The following is a 17,376-nucleotide window of genomic DNA, read 5'->3' as shown; positions in this document are numbered from 1 at the left end:
CCTACCACCAGTAATGAAGTAACAGTTATAATTACACGACAGGCTTTCGAAATTTACTCCTTAAGAATGACGATTCAAATTTTGACTTTAGTCTAGAAAACAAATCCACTTGATCAGAATTCGATATGACACGGTGCTACACTACGCGTGAATTACACCCACAGCTTGTACAAATTGTATACACTATGATAAAAATCTAAATTTAATAAAAGCCATCGCTACAGCTACACCCCTGATATTTTTGAGTTCGCAACGATTTGAATGAGCTCGGAGAAAGCCTCATATCATCATTTATAACCACGAAGCTGTTTATGTTTAAATTCCAAACATTAGAGAGAGAAAGAGAGAATACACTTTATTGCACACCAACACAATTTTAACACAATAAACATTAATTTATTATTAAGCCTTTAACTGGAAAATTTTACGAAAATTGAAATTTTGGAAGGTACGTTATCGTTAGTAGGTATTGCCAATCGTAAAAACAAAATAAAGTATGACATTGTGGCCAAGTCAACATCCAAACCGTTGCTTTGTAAATATTACTTAACTAAATTAACGAGTCTATTGCCCTATTCATATCTATAAGCTCTACATAATTATAAAAGACTCTTTAGACATCTGTGGATTGTTATACGGTTTGATATCGGAGGTGCGTCAGAGAACTTCAAAACAGTCTGGCTGTTACAGTTGCTGTCGCACTAAGTACGAAATTTGGACGGCAAAAAGTTGGTTATAGTCGTATGGTAAACAAACTACCGTTGTAATAGAAATTCATAAAATACAACATCTAAACGCTACTGATAACGTAAAGAATTTATTATAAAATATTGAGTCGTAACTTTCACATCTAGCGTGTACTAATTCAGCAGAATTTAAGTTACATTCAATTATTAAACTACACACAATATTAAAGCTCATGAAAATCTTGCATTATTAATTCAGTGCATATGAGACCGACATCATAATTCAGTAACTGGTCATATCTACTCATCAATTTCTATTACAAGGATCATAGATATTATTATACACTTATTTATAAATTTATTAATTTTAAAGTTTATTTTTGCATACAATAATGAATACGATAATTTATTCATTCTAACAGCGAAACATTAAAAGCGACATCAAACTAAAGATCCAAAAGCAACAACTACATTCACTATGTAATGATATCTAATTTAAATCCGAATGTTATACTTAGTACATACGCAATGTTGCAATGAAATATAGCGTATTTCAAAATTGTAACTCTAATAGATTATTACGATGCAATATGTAATTTAAAATGACTAGATATACATCTGGATAGACATGTGGGTACTTTTATTTCAATTAGACACTGAAACAAGATCATTAGATCATTGGGAACCTATTACACAGAACTTCTGTGACAGAAGTCACATACTAATTCTTCTACATAATAATATATCCGTACAATTAAATTTATCAAAGTCCGCCCTACAAAAATGTTTGTAATTATTTTATGATCCAAAAAGCTTATTAAATATTATCACACACATAGACACCTAGTATTTGTAGAAATTTCGATTATAAAAGTTTAAATCTATAAAACTATTAGCAGACTAAACACTAACAAAATTCATTTTGCTTTATGCTATATCAGACTTCAAATTAGAAAAGGTAGATAATTAATTAATCTTAATTCAACAATCAAATTTATGATTTATCTAATAGTCGAATTTTAAAAGTTAATATTTGCGAAAAATATCTTGTTCTCGTGCAACAATTTTGACTTACAATTTTGATCCTAATATCGAATCGTTTTTTTGTATTTATTTCTCAAAGTTAACACGACGTTTGCGAATATTCAATAATTAATTAAGTTAAAGATTTTTTATAAGAGTATAAACGTGTTACTAGCTTAGATTAAATTTAATAACATCACATCGATAGACAAACTACATGTAACTACGTCTGCTACGTATGCTTCTTGCTATAAAACTTCAAAAGGCGCTGCCGTCGTCCAACCAAATCTACTTAGTTAAATACAATATTAATAATGTAATTTAATAGTATTGTGATTAAAAATATTAGAAGAAAATGCAAATTCATTTTATATATACTGCGGAAACACACACTAAATTTTCCTAAGGATACTCTAAACACCAATATTTGTCGCTATTGACACTAAGAAGGGGCTGAAAACTGACTAAACAGCAAATAAATGTAATGATTATTGTCTGACACTGGGTTATTGTCGAGACAGCAGCTCAAGGCGTCAACCGCCAATCTATTGACTATTTATTTAAAATCCTCACATCGCAGCTTACCTGGTTCTTATGTTGACACCAATTATATTAAACTATTTCCACAAAAATTAAGATTAGACATTAAATTAAATTACCAATCAATCTACCGTGTAAATACTGCATACTTTTTATAATTTTATTCTTTATTTACAAACGAAAAAACCTCATAACTCCAAAAGCGCATAACTACTACAGAAATCACCAAAGGTAAATCATGGGTCATTGCTCTTTGGTTATAATAACTACGCGGCTATTTTCGAGAACCTAAAATACTTCGCAGTTTTTAGGTAAGGCGCGATGCGAGTTCACGTGATCATCGTTGTGACGTCAGCTATTCACCACCAAACATTACGAAAGATCGAGCGTGGAAATCGTCTTCCCTGAATATGATTCACTGCTCACACGTTATTTCTCAAACCATCAGACGAGAGGCGTACGCTGTGAATACAAATGTAGGTCTCTCAATTACTACTTTCACAAGCGAGGGAATCTCTTCAGACACTGAATAATAAATAGCCGTTGACTTCACAATGATGATTAATTTATTTTAATTCTAACGATTGCGACGAGAACAAAAGACAGGCCCACTAAATTATAAAATAAAAAATGAATAAAAATGGGATCAGGAACTCAAGGAGTAATCTATAATAAGGGATGTTGACTAATGTTAAAACGAAATCAATCTAAATGACGTCAGCGTCGTCAGCCACTTTGAAATGTTAAAATAAGTCAACATCCCTCGTGCATATTTTGAACTCGCTGTTATGACATTCATCGAAATGTCAAACGCCAAATTCAATACGCACAACCGGCAAAGGGGTAAAAATAAAAATAAAATAAAAAAGGGATATTTGGATGTTTATTTACATTTCGCTCTCTAATAATAATAATTATTCGATTATTATTGAAGGGAAATTAAGCAACATAAATTCCATACCCCCCGATAACCCACAATTACACGAATTTTAAAACAATATGTTAATCATTTTCTTGTGTTACACAAGCCTATAATGCTAGATAAAACAAAAAAAAATACCCATTACTTTAATAGTTAGCTCTCGTACACGGTACAGTGTTATAGTGATATTAAAAACAAAGCCTTATAGTAGTTTCACCGATATTACAATCATATTATTATGAATAAAATATAATCACAGTAATATATAAATAAATCAAATAAAAAACCTAATAATGCATCAATGCATGTTGTTGTTGCCTTACAATATAGAATGTTAATGTTACAATAAGAGTCCAATTACACTCGGTATGGTCTATCATAAATCATCTTATCAACGATATTTGTACATTGATATCGAGTCCAGTTAAAATTAAATTATTCGTAAATAACATTGAATTTATTAATTTTCAATTTCAATGTTGATTAAACGGTGAAACTAAAAAAAACTTAACTAAATATACATACAGCGGGGCACTAATAATTCGGTTAAATGCAAAAAAAATTATACAAATGATTTTTTTTTATTGCAACAACCCATTTCACAATCAGTTATTATTATTTTTTTCTATTTTATTTAAGATCACAGTAAATCGTACCGATACAGTTTACAAAGTTCTATCCAAACATATGCCCCTGATATGCAAAATATTAAAATAATAATAATGATAATAAGGCAAACTCAAAACGTCTAAATAGTATCTCAGCGTTTTTTTTTTACTACAAAATAAAGAAAATATTATTAAACATTCCATCCATCAATACAATTAATAATATGCTTAAATAATAATAATAATAATAAAAAAACCCAAAACTCCGATAGAATCTTAAATTAATGTTTTTAAATGTATCGAGGGTAAAATGATTGCAGTGCTTTCTGTACAAGATACGTTTAGTGTGAAATGATTATATTATGTGCACATTCGAACAGAGATCATTGACTAACGCCTCGATATGAGGACAATCTCGCTTGGATCCACACGGACAGGATTGAATGGACTCTATATACTATGAATTAAATTATAGCATTTTAAGTTTCTAGTCCCTATACAAATATCAAACTGATTAGAAAATATTTATTATGAATGAATCTAACAATCCACACGACTTCACTATATATCTCAATTACGTTAATCAAATAATAAAATATTGTGGAGTCCATAGTCAGTTAATTACGTTAAAACTTATTTATGTAAATATAAAGAGTCCATTTAATATTAAAAATCCGTAGGAAACAGACCATCACATTGAATAGGTAAACATTGCTTGAACAAAATTGTCTTTTATATCTCATTTACAAAACATATTTTGAAATTATATATTTATTAATAGCGAAATTAAGATTTTGATTTTATTCATTTAAAAGATGTTAATTATGCAAAAGTTTCCCATATTGAATGCGATGTCCACAAATGAGATGAAACAATTAAAAAATTAATATTAAAAAAAAACAATTAAAACTATAACCGTAAATGAAACTTAAATATAATATTATTGTCGGGCAGCAAAGCTTTTTCACTAAATACGATAAAATTAACATTACCATAGTCTTGTCATAAAAAAGGTTTTCTCTTTTTAATTGACGCTAAAATAACATTAAATACACAAAAAAAAATCATTAAAACTGCATTTATCTATTCAACTAAAAGCCTTAAAAATAATTAAATTTATTATATTAAATTAAAGATATCAAGTTCGTGTCACCGACAATGGTCGGTGTTACCGGTTAATAAATGACTGAAAAATTGTACGATATGACTAAATCATTTAATACTTGTTATCAATTATATTGACCCAATAGCCGTTGTACACACATTAAAATCGAGAAGCATAAATGAACGATAAGATTACTAAATATACAAATTTGTGTTGATTGAAGGAAAAAATAATAATTAAAATACTAATGTATTTTTATTCCATAAAATAATAATAAAAAGTCTTCTATATTATTATTATTATTTAAATAGGCAAATCACCCACAAACTTTCCTTAATTAAGATAAAAATTGATGAAATTAAGAGAAAAATAACATTTGGGCCTGTCAAAGGCAAGCTTTTTAAAAGTATAAGTAGGCAAAGGGAACGTCATCCCGAAAGACACGACACTAGGTCAACGCGTCAACGACCGAGCGTCACTAAACTAGTCAAAAATTAAACTAATAAACTAATCGCAGTCGTACAAATAAATTGCATTATGTATCATTAATATTTACTTAATATTTTTTTTATTTCTTTTTCATTTACTTTCAAACGATTAGTTTTTAACAAATTGGCTTCTATCTAATGTGAATATACATGCATATTACACCCTTAAATATTAGTGTGTACTAATTAATATAAAAATTCTTGAAATCTAACATCTATACAAGTGTTCCGTCACCACGCCCTACACGAAATAAACATACACATTAATTATTTAGAACTATTAAAATGAAATAGGCGACGTAAGTATTATATAGACACAGCTCATGAAGGCGAGCGGAAAACGCTCTACACTACGAATACGGTAAATAACAACTAAACATCGAAAAACGAAAGCGTATACACTAGACCTAAATACAATTCTAAACGAATGAAATAATAATTGACGAGACTACTACGGTCCTTTGTTATAAAAAAATCGCGTTTAATTCGCATCACTAGCGCACGCGCGGCACTACGCCCCCGACCCGTAACGCAGTGACGTCAACAACTCGCCATTACAAGATTTGGTACAACACTAACGTCTACGATAATTATTAGTAAATGCAACCTAATCGATCGGCTTTAGCGATAAAAATCAAAAATTTACAATCAATATAATACAAACGAGAGAAAACGGTAGTAGTAATGAATATATTGAAACGAAATCAAAACAATAGTCACTAGTGCATTCCTCAACTTTGGGGAATGAACGTCGAATAGTGAACTACACGTCACAGTACGGTACACGCGGGTACGTATCGAAGTATAAATTAAAAAAAAAATATACATATATTTCACAAAACGAAATCACATTTTGTACAGAAACGTTTTGAGGAACCAGAGGAACATTATTACGCGCGCTTACACACTAGTCATAGTTTTATTAAAAAATCGCAGTGTGATTATAATTATATCGTTATTGGTTCCTTTCACTCTCGAGCGCCCTCCGCGAGCTAAACACACCGCGCCGCGCCCGAGGGACGTCGAGAGGGTCGACTCAACAATATTAACCGTCCTATCTTTATTATCATTCTACCACATAAAACACCGAATCTTTATTAAAATTTATAAATAGTTTATCAACGTGCTAGAAAACAGACGACAAAAGGGAGAGACCATCAACAGTTGCACAAATTCAATTGAATATATAAGATACTGATGCTAAAATTGTTTTATTAAAATTTTAATTTGTCTCCCTTCTTAAAATCTATTATCGTGCTCGGATACTAGACTCTCGCGTCACTACAGCACCGAAACACACGCAAATTACAGAGGGCTTAGTGCGAGTCCTATAACGTTCTCGATAGCGTAAAAGTTAGCTCATATTTGTATGCAATGGCATCGCTTGCCTACGTTCGCCGCTAGGGGCGCTATTCCAACTGCATAAAAAATTGGACTAACTTTTACGCTATCGAGAACGTTAAAAAACTCGCACTAAGCACACTGGTGAAGTATTCTCATCATTAACTGTATATTTATTTAAAGGGCGATTGACACTTGGAGAGTTTCTCAAACGAAATCGTCACATGGCTTCGAGCATTACCCACAAGCACTTGACTGTTTAGATCGGCTAAACCAGTCGTTTTAAACAGAAACCAATATTGGTAGACTGTCACCGTGTCAATGACCCTTTATAGGCCGCTCCACACTTCAGGTGAGAAATACGGAGCGAGTTATTCGTCCTTTTAATATTGGCTTCTTTGATGACGATTAAAAGTGGATAGAAGTCGGTGGAGGGGATATCGCAAGTCCGCACGTGGTTCTGGGCTGAGTGTGGTGCTGTTGGTGGCGCAATTCAGTCGGTGTACCACAGGTGTTGCTGGTGGTGCTGCGGCACGAGGTACGTGGGGGAGTAGGGCTGAAGGTAGCCGGAGAGCCGCGCGTTGGCGTGGTGCGCGGGGGGAGGACCAGCCACTCCACCGACACCGCTAACTCCGCCCCTGTGTCAAAACATTTCATCGTTTAATTAATACTGTAGTTTTTTTTAAAGTGATTTATGACCTGGTAACTAAGACATTTAAGTCATGTCTTATTTTAATTAATATTCTTATTTTTATGAAAAATTATAATATGGAGTGAAATGAAATGAAGATGATTAATTTGAGACATTAATCAACTGGGATGAAATTAAATGAAATGAGATGAAAGTTTTAATTTAATGCTATAGTTGTTGCAAAGTACAACTGCGCACCGCCCTTAGTGGTGGCTAATCTGTATACGGACTTTTTGGTGGGAACGCAAGGAATGAAGGTTGTGTGATTTGTTTTATTTTGTCTGTTTAGTGTTTCTCCAGGTTTAAATGTGTAATAACGGTGGTTTAGTAACTGTTTAATATCTGTGAAAGAGCACAAATGTGGGAAAACCAAACAAATCCGCTGGACGTAACTTTTCGGGATCCTCCAAAAAGTCCACTGAAAAAATCTCGGTAAATGACCACCATTATACTGAGATTATATGTCATTCCATATCATCTCATCTCATTTAATCCCAGTTGATAAATGTCTCAAATTAATCATGTTCATTTCATTTCATTTCACTCCATATTATCATTTTTCATAAAAATAAGAATATAAATTAAAATAAGACATGACCTAAAGGCCTTAGTTACCAGGTCATAACATCCCTTTAAAAAAAATAGCTGTATACGCGTCAATGTATATATGTACATGTAGCTAATGTAGCTACTGACGGCTCCGTCGGGTACACACACTAACGAAAATGTGTATTTACGATTACAACTACAAATAAAGGCCACGCGCACTCGTACTTTGTAACAACTATAGTTAGTACATATTAAGATGAATATTATTTCCGCACGAGTAAGTACCACCACCCTGCCTATTTCTGCTGTGAAGCAGTAATGCGTTTCGATTTGAGGGGTTGGGCAGCCGCTGTAACTATACTTGAGACCTTAGAACTTATCTCAAGGTGGGTGGTGGCATTTGCGTCGTAGACGTCTATGGGTTTCAGTAACCACAACACCAGGTGAGCTGTGAGCTTGTACGCTCATCTAGGCAATAAAAAAATGATGAGGATGAGGTTATAATTTAACACCAGGTGGACCGTGACATCGTTCCATTATTAATCAATATAATAAATGTTATATAATGGATTTATATAACTCACGTGTGATAGTGATAGGTGGGAACGTATAACGGAGGCGGGAGGTATCCAGGCGACACTCCGCCTCCCGGGGACAGCACGCCGCCACTGCCCGGTCTGTAATAATACCAAATTGTTTGCGTTAACTCAAACTAAAGCTTAAATTCACTTTATTGGATGGCAGATACAGTAAATTTCTTTATGAAAATCGTCGAGTATATTTGTTTGGGATTCTCTCACATATCTTTTCAAAACCTATGGCAAACGAAAACATCCTAGTTTAACTTTTTTTTATTTTACCTAAACTCATAGCCTTGAGAGGCTATGTCAGCGTAACCTAACAAGTAGGTGAGCTCACGGGGCACAAGCCTAATGTCGTTGCTAACACGAACCCTAGCAAGAGCCGTACTTCGCAGAATCTACCACCGGATCAGAAACGCGACCCACTGAGAAATTCCGGCGAGAAACTCAGCGTGTCTGTGGGTTGGCACATTCTAGAATGTTAATGCGACCTAAACGTTGACGTCACCGTACAAAAGTGTACTACTAAAATTACGATTGACATTCGTTGTTTGTATTTTCACCACGACGTGGCTTTGGCTGGCTTTTTATGAGCTATAAAGTATCGGCCCATGGTCTATTATATATGAATGTAATGTCGATATAATAATATGATGTATACGCTGGCCGTACTTGTAGTGCGGATGCGGGTGGTGGTGCCAGGCGTGCGGCGCGTGCTTGTGCGCTGCGGGCGGGCCCGGCACGTACTCGCGACACCCGCCGCTCTGCGAACAAAATACATAGATTATAACACATTTATTTCTTTTTTAGGAGATTTTATGACCTGGTTACTAAGACCTTTAAGTCATGTCTTATTTTAATTTATATTCTTATTTTTTTGAAAAATGATAATAAATTGGAGTGAAATGAAATGAGATGAGATTATATGGTATGAAATCTAATCTCTGTAAAATGGTGGTCATTTACTGAGATTTTTTCAGCGAGCTTTTTGGGAGGATCCCGAGAAGTTTCGTCCAGCGGCTTTGTTTCATTTTTAAACATTAGTGCACTTTCACAAATATTAAACAGTTAATAAACCCCCATTATTACACATTTAAGCCTGAAGAAACAATAAATAGACAAAATAAAATAAATCACACAACTTCACTCCTCGCGTTCCCGCCAAAAAGTCCTATAACACATTTACACTACCGCTAAAACGCTACATACCTATGGGATGACCCGAAATCGAGATTAATAAACTTCAAACAAACACTGTTCTTTACTGCTGGTACGACGTTTCGATTTGAAGGGTGGGACAGCCGTTGTACTGACTGATAACTGAGACCTTACAACTCATGTCTCAAGATGGGTGGCGTCATTTACGTTGTTCATGTCTATGGGCTCCGGTAGCCACTTAACACCAGGTGGGCTGTGACCTCGACACATCGAAGCAAAAAAATAAACACAAGATGAATCTCAAAACTGAAAGACTATAGTAGGGGTAACCTTCCAAACGTTCAAAGATGAGATATGAACGATTCGAAATTATTAATTGAATCATATCAAATTCGAATTATTTTTAATGTGTTATAAATATCTATGCGATAATACTATTTAAGAAAAAGAAAAAAAAAAATATTTTAATGTTCTAGTGAAAATTTAAAATTTAATAATGAGTTTATACAATACTATATTAATTTTATATATTATGTATATTTATCCTCGCGTATGTAAATTTCAAAACGTTACATAATTCGTAGTAATACTTTTGTGTAATCTCACAAAAAAAATATCTATAAGAAGAACAATAAACAGTTTTTATGTTTATATACATAAAAAAATTATCGTTGCTCTAGTTATAAAAGCGACTTATACAAAGACTAAATCCGACCATAAGGTCTACTGGTTAGAGCTCAAAGTTTAATAAAACTTACGCTATCCCTCTTATTGTGCTGCGGCGGCGGCACGTACTGGTTGCACTGGTAGTCGTTCGTTTGACGTATTGTTGAACCATTCTGTAATAAATAACAATTTCAATTAAAAACCCAGCACAAGTGATAGCGTCACATATCGTCTTCTCGCATTAAAACTGTACTAGTGGTCCCGCAGTAGTCGAAATTCGACTATAATTAATTGAAATTGTAAGTTTGCACACTATTATGATTCTATTTTCAAAGACTATTATACTTCTATAATCACAAATTTCGCCAAGACTACACTATAGAAAAATATTAATAAAGACAAACAATATTTAATCTATTCTCAATTTGACCACAGACGTCAAGAACAAAAGTTTGACACTAAATAAATAGTAGGTGTGCATAGTGTGTGTAATGTTTTTTTTTATTGATTCAATGTATTTTTTTGGCATAATTTTAAAAAAATTTAACATTTTGCTCTCCTTCTCTATATTCTCTACAAGTATGGAAAATTTCATGCTCCTCCGTCCGCGCAATTTTCGTAAAAAGGGATAAAAGTTTTCTCAAGGTGGGTGGCGGCATTTACGTTGTGGATGTCTATGGGCTCCAGTAACCACTTAACACCAGCCCCATCTAAGCGATAAAAAAAAAAGTAACCGTTGCGTAATGATGATGGTGGTCCACGGCGGCGGGTTCGCGCTTGGCCTGCGCCTCCTGCTGGGCGAGCGCCAGCAGCCGCTTCTTCTGGCTCTGCGGCGTCGGCTGCGGCTGCTGGCGGGAGCTGCCCGGCGCCGCGTGCTGCGGGACCGGCTGCGGCTGCGGCTGCTGCGGCTGCGCTTGTTGCTGTTGCTGCTACGACAAATTATTTGTTATTTACTAACTGCACTCGAGAGAAATCTTTCAATCTGTACTGTGGTGAAGACATTAAATTATGTTCATGTACAGATGGCGTGTAGTTTATATAATGTAAAACGACTTATAAAACGAACGCGACGGACTGATAAAATATAATCTATAACGTGTATTTTTTGTGATAATACTTAAAATAGTTCTTATTTATATCGATCGGACGGTACAAATTTTTGAAAAATAATAATATGGGAAAACGTTTTGTCTACTTTTTCATCTTTTCCGATGAATCTAGACTATAAATATTGTCTTATTGCATGCAGCATAGATAAGGCGATTGCGTGCAGCAGAGATGCGAATGTTGCGATAGATGTGTGGAGTATCGAGAATGGATAGAATACGGAATGAATATGTTAGAGCAAGTCTGAAAGTGGCACATGTGACAGAGAAGCTGAGAAGTGCGCGTTTGGGATGGTATGGACATGTGATGAGGCGAAATGAAAATGAGGTTGGTAAGGGAATGTTAACTATGAATATGGAAGGATATAGAGGAAGAGGCATACCTATGAAGAAATGGATGGATTGCGTGAAAGACGATATGGGTAAGAGGGGAGTGAGCGAAGAAATGGTATATGATAGAAGAGTATGGAAGGAGAAAACATGTTGCACCGACCCCAGATGACTGGGAAAAGGGCAGGATAATGATGAATGATGATGATGATATGCAATATGGGATGGTGGGGAGATGTGGTACCGTGTGGTGGTGGCAGGCGTGGTGCGGCTCGTGCTTGACGGCGCGCTCGTCCCGCGGGGAGCGCGCGCTGCAGATGACGCCGCCCGGCGCCGCCACCAGCGCCACGGGCCCGCTCGCCGCCGGGCACTCGTTGCCGCCTGTCGCGTTACAATCAAATATAATATGATCAATAATAATTTATAATCTATGCTAATATATAAATTTACAGTAGTTTTTACGGATGTTCCGTTATAACTACTGAACCGTGCATCTGATTGACTTGAAACTTGGTATCCATGTAGAAAATACATGTACCTACTTAATGGATAGGTTAATATTTATATGAGTGTTGGACTCCCTACACCAGTTGCGGGGGCGTTAATGATGTGAATCTTTGTGGGGAAGCAATAATAATGCTAATTTTAAATGTCCAGCGAAGTGGACGGGTACAGCTAGTCTATCTATATATATATATATATATATAACTGTTATAATAATACATATAATAAATGTTATATAATAAACCATGTTGACAAAACTAGTTTAGGATGTTTATAATCGTCGTACGTCCACCATGTACGTCCTCCACCGACGAACCACCATCGTAGATAAAACTACCTAAAGCCAGGGCTCTATGTGCCTTTTAAGACAGAAGTGTGTATATGTTAGGTGGTGGGGCTGACCGTTTTGTCGTTGCCTCGGCTCGTCGTCGTCGGAGTCGGAGATGGTGATGACGGACACGGCGGGCGAGGGAGTGTCGCGGATGGTGATGGTGGCGCCGCCTCCCTCCCATCCTCGACCGTTCCTTTAAGCAGACACCAAACTATTAAAACCTATCTTAAATTCTCACAATACATTAAATACCGAAAAAAATTAATTGAATACATTTAAATGAATGATCATTTTTAATACACGAACATTGTAGTGCTAAGTTCTTACTCTAAGAACAAAAAACAAACGCAAATATAGAAAATATTTTGTTTAACCAATTTGCGTTTCATAGAAATTTGAAACAGCCTTTATATTAAATTACTTCTTTCATTTCATTATTTATCGTTTTAATTTTTTCCTTCGGCTTCGTAGATAAAAGATACATCCACCAAACTGTCAATATAACCCAAATACTAACTTCACAATTCCCAGACCACCCAGTCTCCTGTGATACAATGATTTAACTAAAAGATATTTGTGACCCTATACACTACTCTAGTACTACTTTATTGCATGGTCCCCGATTTAAAAAAAAGTAGAAATAAAAATTGATATGCGCGTGTAAGAATAAAAGGTAACGAAATACTACCAAATTTAAACGACAAGAATTATTTCTGTTATGAAATAATTTTTTATCTCAAAGAAATATTAAGATGGAACTAGCACCGATAAAGTTTTATTGTTTCACTTCAAACAACATTATTTGATTTTCATCCACTCATCCTAGCCTAGCTAAAGTCCTTTGGGACGTTAATAAATCCTCCGATTAAAAAAAAAGTTTTTAATTTGTCCTTCTCTTTTTTTATGGTTGTTTATAGCCATTGACTATACGACTTTTTAGCCAATCTTAAGTTATTTTATATTCAAATTCAATAATCTACAACAATCAGTGAAAGTCGAGAATTTACTGAGACTCTAATGATGTTTTTCAATGAGCCACGAGAAGTGTGTGCAATGATTTTATACAATTTCCTCACACTCTACCTTTTCCGTGCCATTATTACAATTTCAAACCAATATTAAATTAATTAAATAAATAATCACTAGTAGTAGTAGTAGTAGTAGTAAATCACTCTAATCTTCAGTATCCCGCCAAAAATTCTGTACATAAAACTCACGTGTTTTCATTGTGTTGATGTCTGTGCCTAGACGGTGGAGTGCCTTCCTTCACTCGCTTCTTCACCGGAGACAGCTGAGTCGGTTCCTTCTTACCCCCACTACTCGCCATACTGGAAATTATAATTAAAATAATTTCCATCACAAAACAAAGGATCCCAAAACACAATAACCAAACAATAAAACATAATAAAATAAACAATAAAATCAATATCATTTTGTTCATGACTTCATGTTTTATAAAATATGTTAAAAAGCAATTGAAAAAAAAATTTTTTATTGCTTAGATGGTTGGACGAGCTCACAGCCCACCTGGTGTTAAGTGGTTACTGGAGCCCATAGACATCCACGACGTAAATGCGCCTCCCACCTTGAGATATAAGTTCTAAGGTCTCAATTATGTTCAAATGTTTAAAAATGCATTCCTCTAATTTCTACTATAAAAACAATACATTAGCAAATGTTAATTAATCCCTTTAAAATGAATTAATGTTTAAATTTAAAGAATTTTAATATCAGATTTACTTTTATACTTAGATTAAACTTTCCTTTTATGTCATTGAGATAGCAACATTTATGACACACAGAACGATTATACGATTTATTATTAAATACTACAAGCAGATAGACAAGAATCAAAAAGCTAAACTAAAGTCTATTGCGATTTATGTTTTATAATAACCAAATAGGTGTATGAGCAGAGAATGAAAAAGGTGGAAAGTGAAGGTACCTGTGTTGTTGTGTTTGCTGGGGCGGCTGATAGTGGGACACCGCGCTCGTCTGCTGCTTCGTGGATCTGTTGACAACCAGTTAGTTGAGTCATTTGTATTTGTTTTATTTATTTATTTAATACATTTTGTAAACACAGCTGTTAGAAGCAACACGACATACAAGAGATACAGAAGAAGAAGATACAGAGTACAAGGGCACTACTTATTTCACGTTGAAATCTCTTCCAGTAGGCCCGCAAAAGGAAAAAAGAATTAGGAACACAAACCTAGTGTATACAGTAAGCATTACATATAATAATATATACGTATTACAAGATACAAAACAATATAATATATATTTTTAATAAACTTGATCTAACCGGATTTTAGCTACATCCTGTATATTATTATTATCTACAGCAGCGGTGCGCAAATTAAGAGTCGCGATTCCTATGGGGGACCCCGGAGGTTTTTGTAAATCGTCATTATTTTTATTTTTCGCTCTATTTAGTAGCTCTTAATAGTAGCAGCTCCCTCTATTTAAGGAGTCGCCATAATTTTTTACTCCTGAAGGGGTCACGTAGTCGAAAAAAGTTTGCGCACCACTGATCTATTTTTATCACTATTGGCTATTTTAACAAAGAACAGCAGACGTGATCAGTAAAGGCGCATCCAATTTTGTGGAGAATTTGCTTTATATAAGTCAATACAATTAAAATCTCTTACATACCTTTTATGCGAGTGATGGTGATGCGGATGGTGAGGATGATACGGATCCCAAACGTCAGGATCAGGTAGTGGAGCCGGTTCGACAATAAGTGGCGCTCGCCACTCAGCCACCTCTCCGACCCCCGCCACGCTCGCCACGCCGCCCACACCCGCCACGCCCGCCACGCCTGCCACCCCGGCCACGCCCGCCACGCCATGCTGGTGGTGGACGGCAGCAGCAGCTGCAGCTGCGGCTGCGAGTTGTTGTACCTGTAACCGAAATTAAGTTTCATACATATAATACAACCTTTAAAGTTTTATTTTTGATTAGATCAGAATTCTTTTTTTTTTCAAAAAACTACATTTAATATCTCAAATTGAACTCAAAGGTCCAGTGTTAGACATCATAAATCCAACTATTTAACCGGAACGTTAATAAAATACAAAAATTGACGGCCTTTCTAGATCTATGGTATTCTTGGCCTTTTTTTTTTTTGGTACAATGTTTCCTTATTACGAAAGGCAAGGGGATCTAAGCCCATACAGCCTTGTCTGTTCTAGTATTCATAGACATTAAGTAGTATTTAATTTTTCTTAATCTACTAAAAATAAAATAATTTACTAAGCTTGATTAAGATATAACTTAAAGTATGTGATATATGTACATACGTATAGTGATTATACTGAACAATACTGACATTGGTAAGTTGGTACGCCGGCTGGCATAGGATGGAGGACACAAACTGGTGCGGGAAGGGGTCGGCCCTCGCGGCGTACTGTCGCGCTCCGCTGACGCCGACGCGACCTCCTTGGTACAGGCCGTACTGCAAGAAACAAACATCATGACATCCGTATTTCAAGTGAAAATTTCTTCAGCACTTTTACAACAGCACAACAGCTTTAAAATTAAACTAAAAAGGGGATTAAAAGGAGACAAACATAGCTACATTTAGTTTGCGAGGTAATGTAGAGAACATTTATAAAGATTTTACTTCTATCGCATGTAGATTGCCCAAATTTTTTTTCATAATGAAATTCCTTGACAAATCACAATAGTCCAAAATTTACATGTCTTCGCAATATATGCAACGTGAAGCAAAATCATTGTCCATCTATTCCAATTAATTCCATCTGACTGTTTATTAATCGGGTAATTCGTTATTGTTTGAGCACGTAATGTATCTATACTAATATTATAAAGCTGAAGAGTTTGTTTGCTTGAACGCACTAATCTCAGGAATTACTGGAAGCACCAATAAAGAATGTTTCATAATCGGGGTATTTTTCCCTTTTGAGAGCTTCCGCTGCGAGCGCTGCGGAAACGATTACAGTTCCGCTAAAGTAATGTATGAGAGAATTGTTACCCTTTAAAACATCTAAAAAAAGTCTGCGACAGAAATCGGTGAACATATATAGATAAAAAATTATGGTCGAATTGATATATTCCTCTTTTGGAGTCAGTTAAGAAGCGTGATCTTGGTACCTTAAATAACTCCTTACATTTCACTTTCTACGTAAATGAAGAGGTGAGTAAAATTTAGCGTTATGCCAAAGTAAGTATTCCACGCGGATGAAGTCACGGGCAAAAGCTAGTCTCATGAATACGTACGAGGTTGTCGTATGGCGCGGCCCGCAGCCGCTGCTGGTTGAGGGTGAGGGTGAGGTGGTGGGGGGCCGCGGCGGGCGCCACCACGCCGCCGTACTCCGCGCCGCCCACGCCGCCGCCCGACCGCCGGCACACCTGCGACACGCGGACATCTTCAATATACTTACACAATTTGACTACATCAAACTTCCAAGTAACAAATTATAAAGCTTTTTAAGCTCAAATGATTTAACAAATCCAAATGTTAGAGTATAGTAAAGTTTATTAATAAAAAAAAAACAATTCAAACAAACATAAGTACCTCCATCATTTGCACAGAAGCCTTGACGTTGTTGCAATGCGCGTAGTCCACTAGGTGCGCCAGCGTCACGAAGGCGTGGTTCAGCGCTTCGCCCGGTGTAATCCTTCTCTCCTGGACAATTCACAAACTTTACTATACTGCAGAGTACGTGCTGGTGTACGGCACACTGGTCAGTGTTGATCAACAGAAATTGTCTATTCCTAGTGA

At 35.5% G+C, this 17,376-nt stretch overlaps 1 protein-coding gene across 8 annotated transcripts in view; it reads right to left on the bottom strand.

Annotated features, from left to right (window-relative positions):
• Positions 1-5,446: 5,446 nt before the first annotated feature.
• Positions 5,447-17,376, bottom strand: part of Hipk (Homeodomain interacting protein kinase) — a 108,061-nt gene continuing 96,131 nt past the window's right edge. For 6 of the 8 annotated variants that reach the window (XM_089739403.1, XM_028182798.2, XM_028182726.2 and 3 more), the window contains exons 12-24: positions 17,170-17,280; positions 16,872-17,003; positions 15,961-16,086; positions 15,285-15,532; positions 14,575-14,640; positions 13,847-13,957; positions 12,701-12,822; positions 12,039-12,175; positions 11,093-11,287; positions 10,451-10,531; positions 9,207-9,298; positions 8,538-8,630; positions 5,447-7,351 (exon numbers count right to left, since the gene is read on the bottom strand). In XM_089739403.1, coding sequence (XP_089595529.1) covers positions 7,207-7,351; positions 8,538-8,630; positions 9,207-9,298; positions 10,451-10,531; positions 11,093-11,287; positions 12,039-12,175; positions 12,701-12,822; positions 13,847-13,957; positions 14,575-14,640; positions 15,285-15,532; positions 15,961-16,086; positions 16,872-17,003; positions 17,170-17,280 — 1,659 coding nt within the window. In that variant the 3' untranslated portion in view covers positions 5,447-7,206. The remainder of the gene's footprint in view (positions 7,352-8,537; positions 8,631-9,206; positions 9,299-10,450; positions 10,532-11,092; positions 11,288-12,038; positions 12,176-12,700; positions 12,823-13,846; positions 13,958-14,574; positions 14,641-15,284; positions 15,533-15,960; positions 16,087-16,871; positions 17,004-17,169; positions 17,281-17,376) is intronic. The other 2 variants (XM_089739404.1, XM_089739402.1) reach the window with 1 other exon arrangement.

The sequence above is a fragment of the Bombyx mandarina genome, chromosome A1 (assembly GCF_030267445.1).
Source record: "Bombyx mandarina strain Sakado chromosome A1, ASM3026744v2".
Taxonomy (NCBI): Eukaryota; Metazoa; Arthropoda; class Insecta; order Lepidoptera; family Bombycidae; genus Bombyx; species Bombyx mandarina.
The sequence above is the reverse complement of the archived record's forward strand: the minus strand, read 5'-3'. Positions and strand labels throughout refer to the sequence as shown.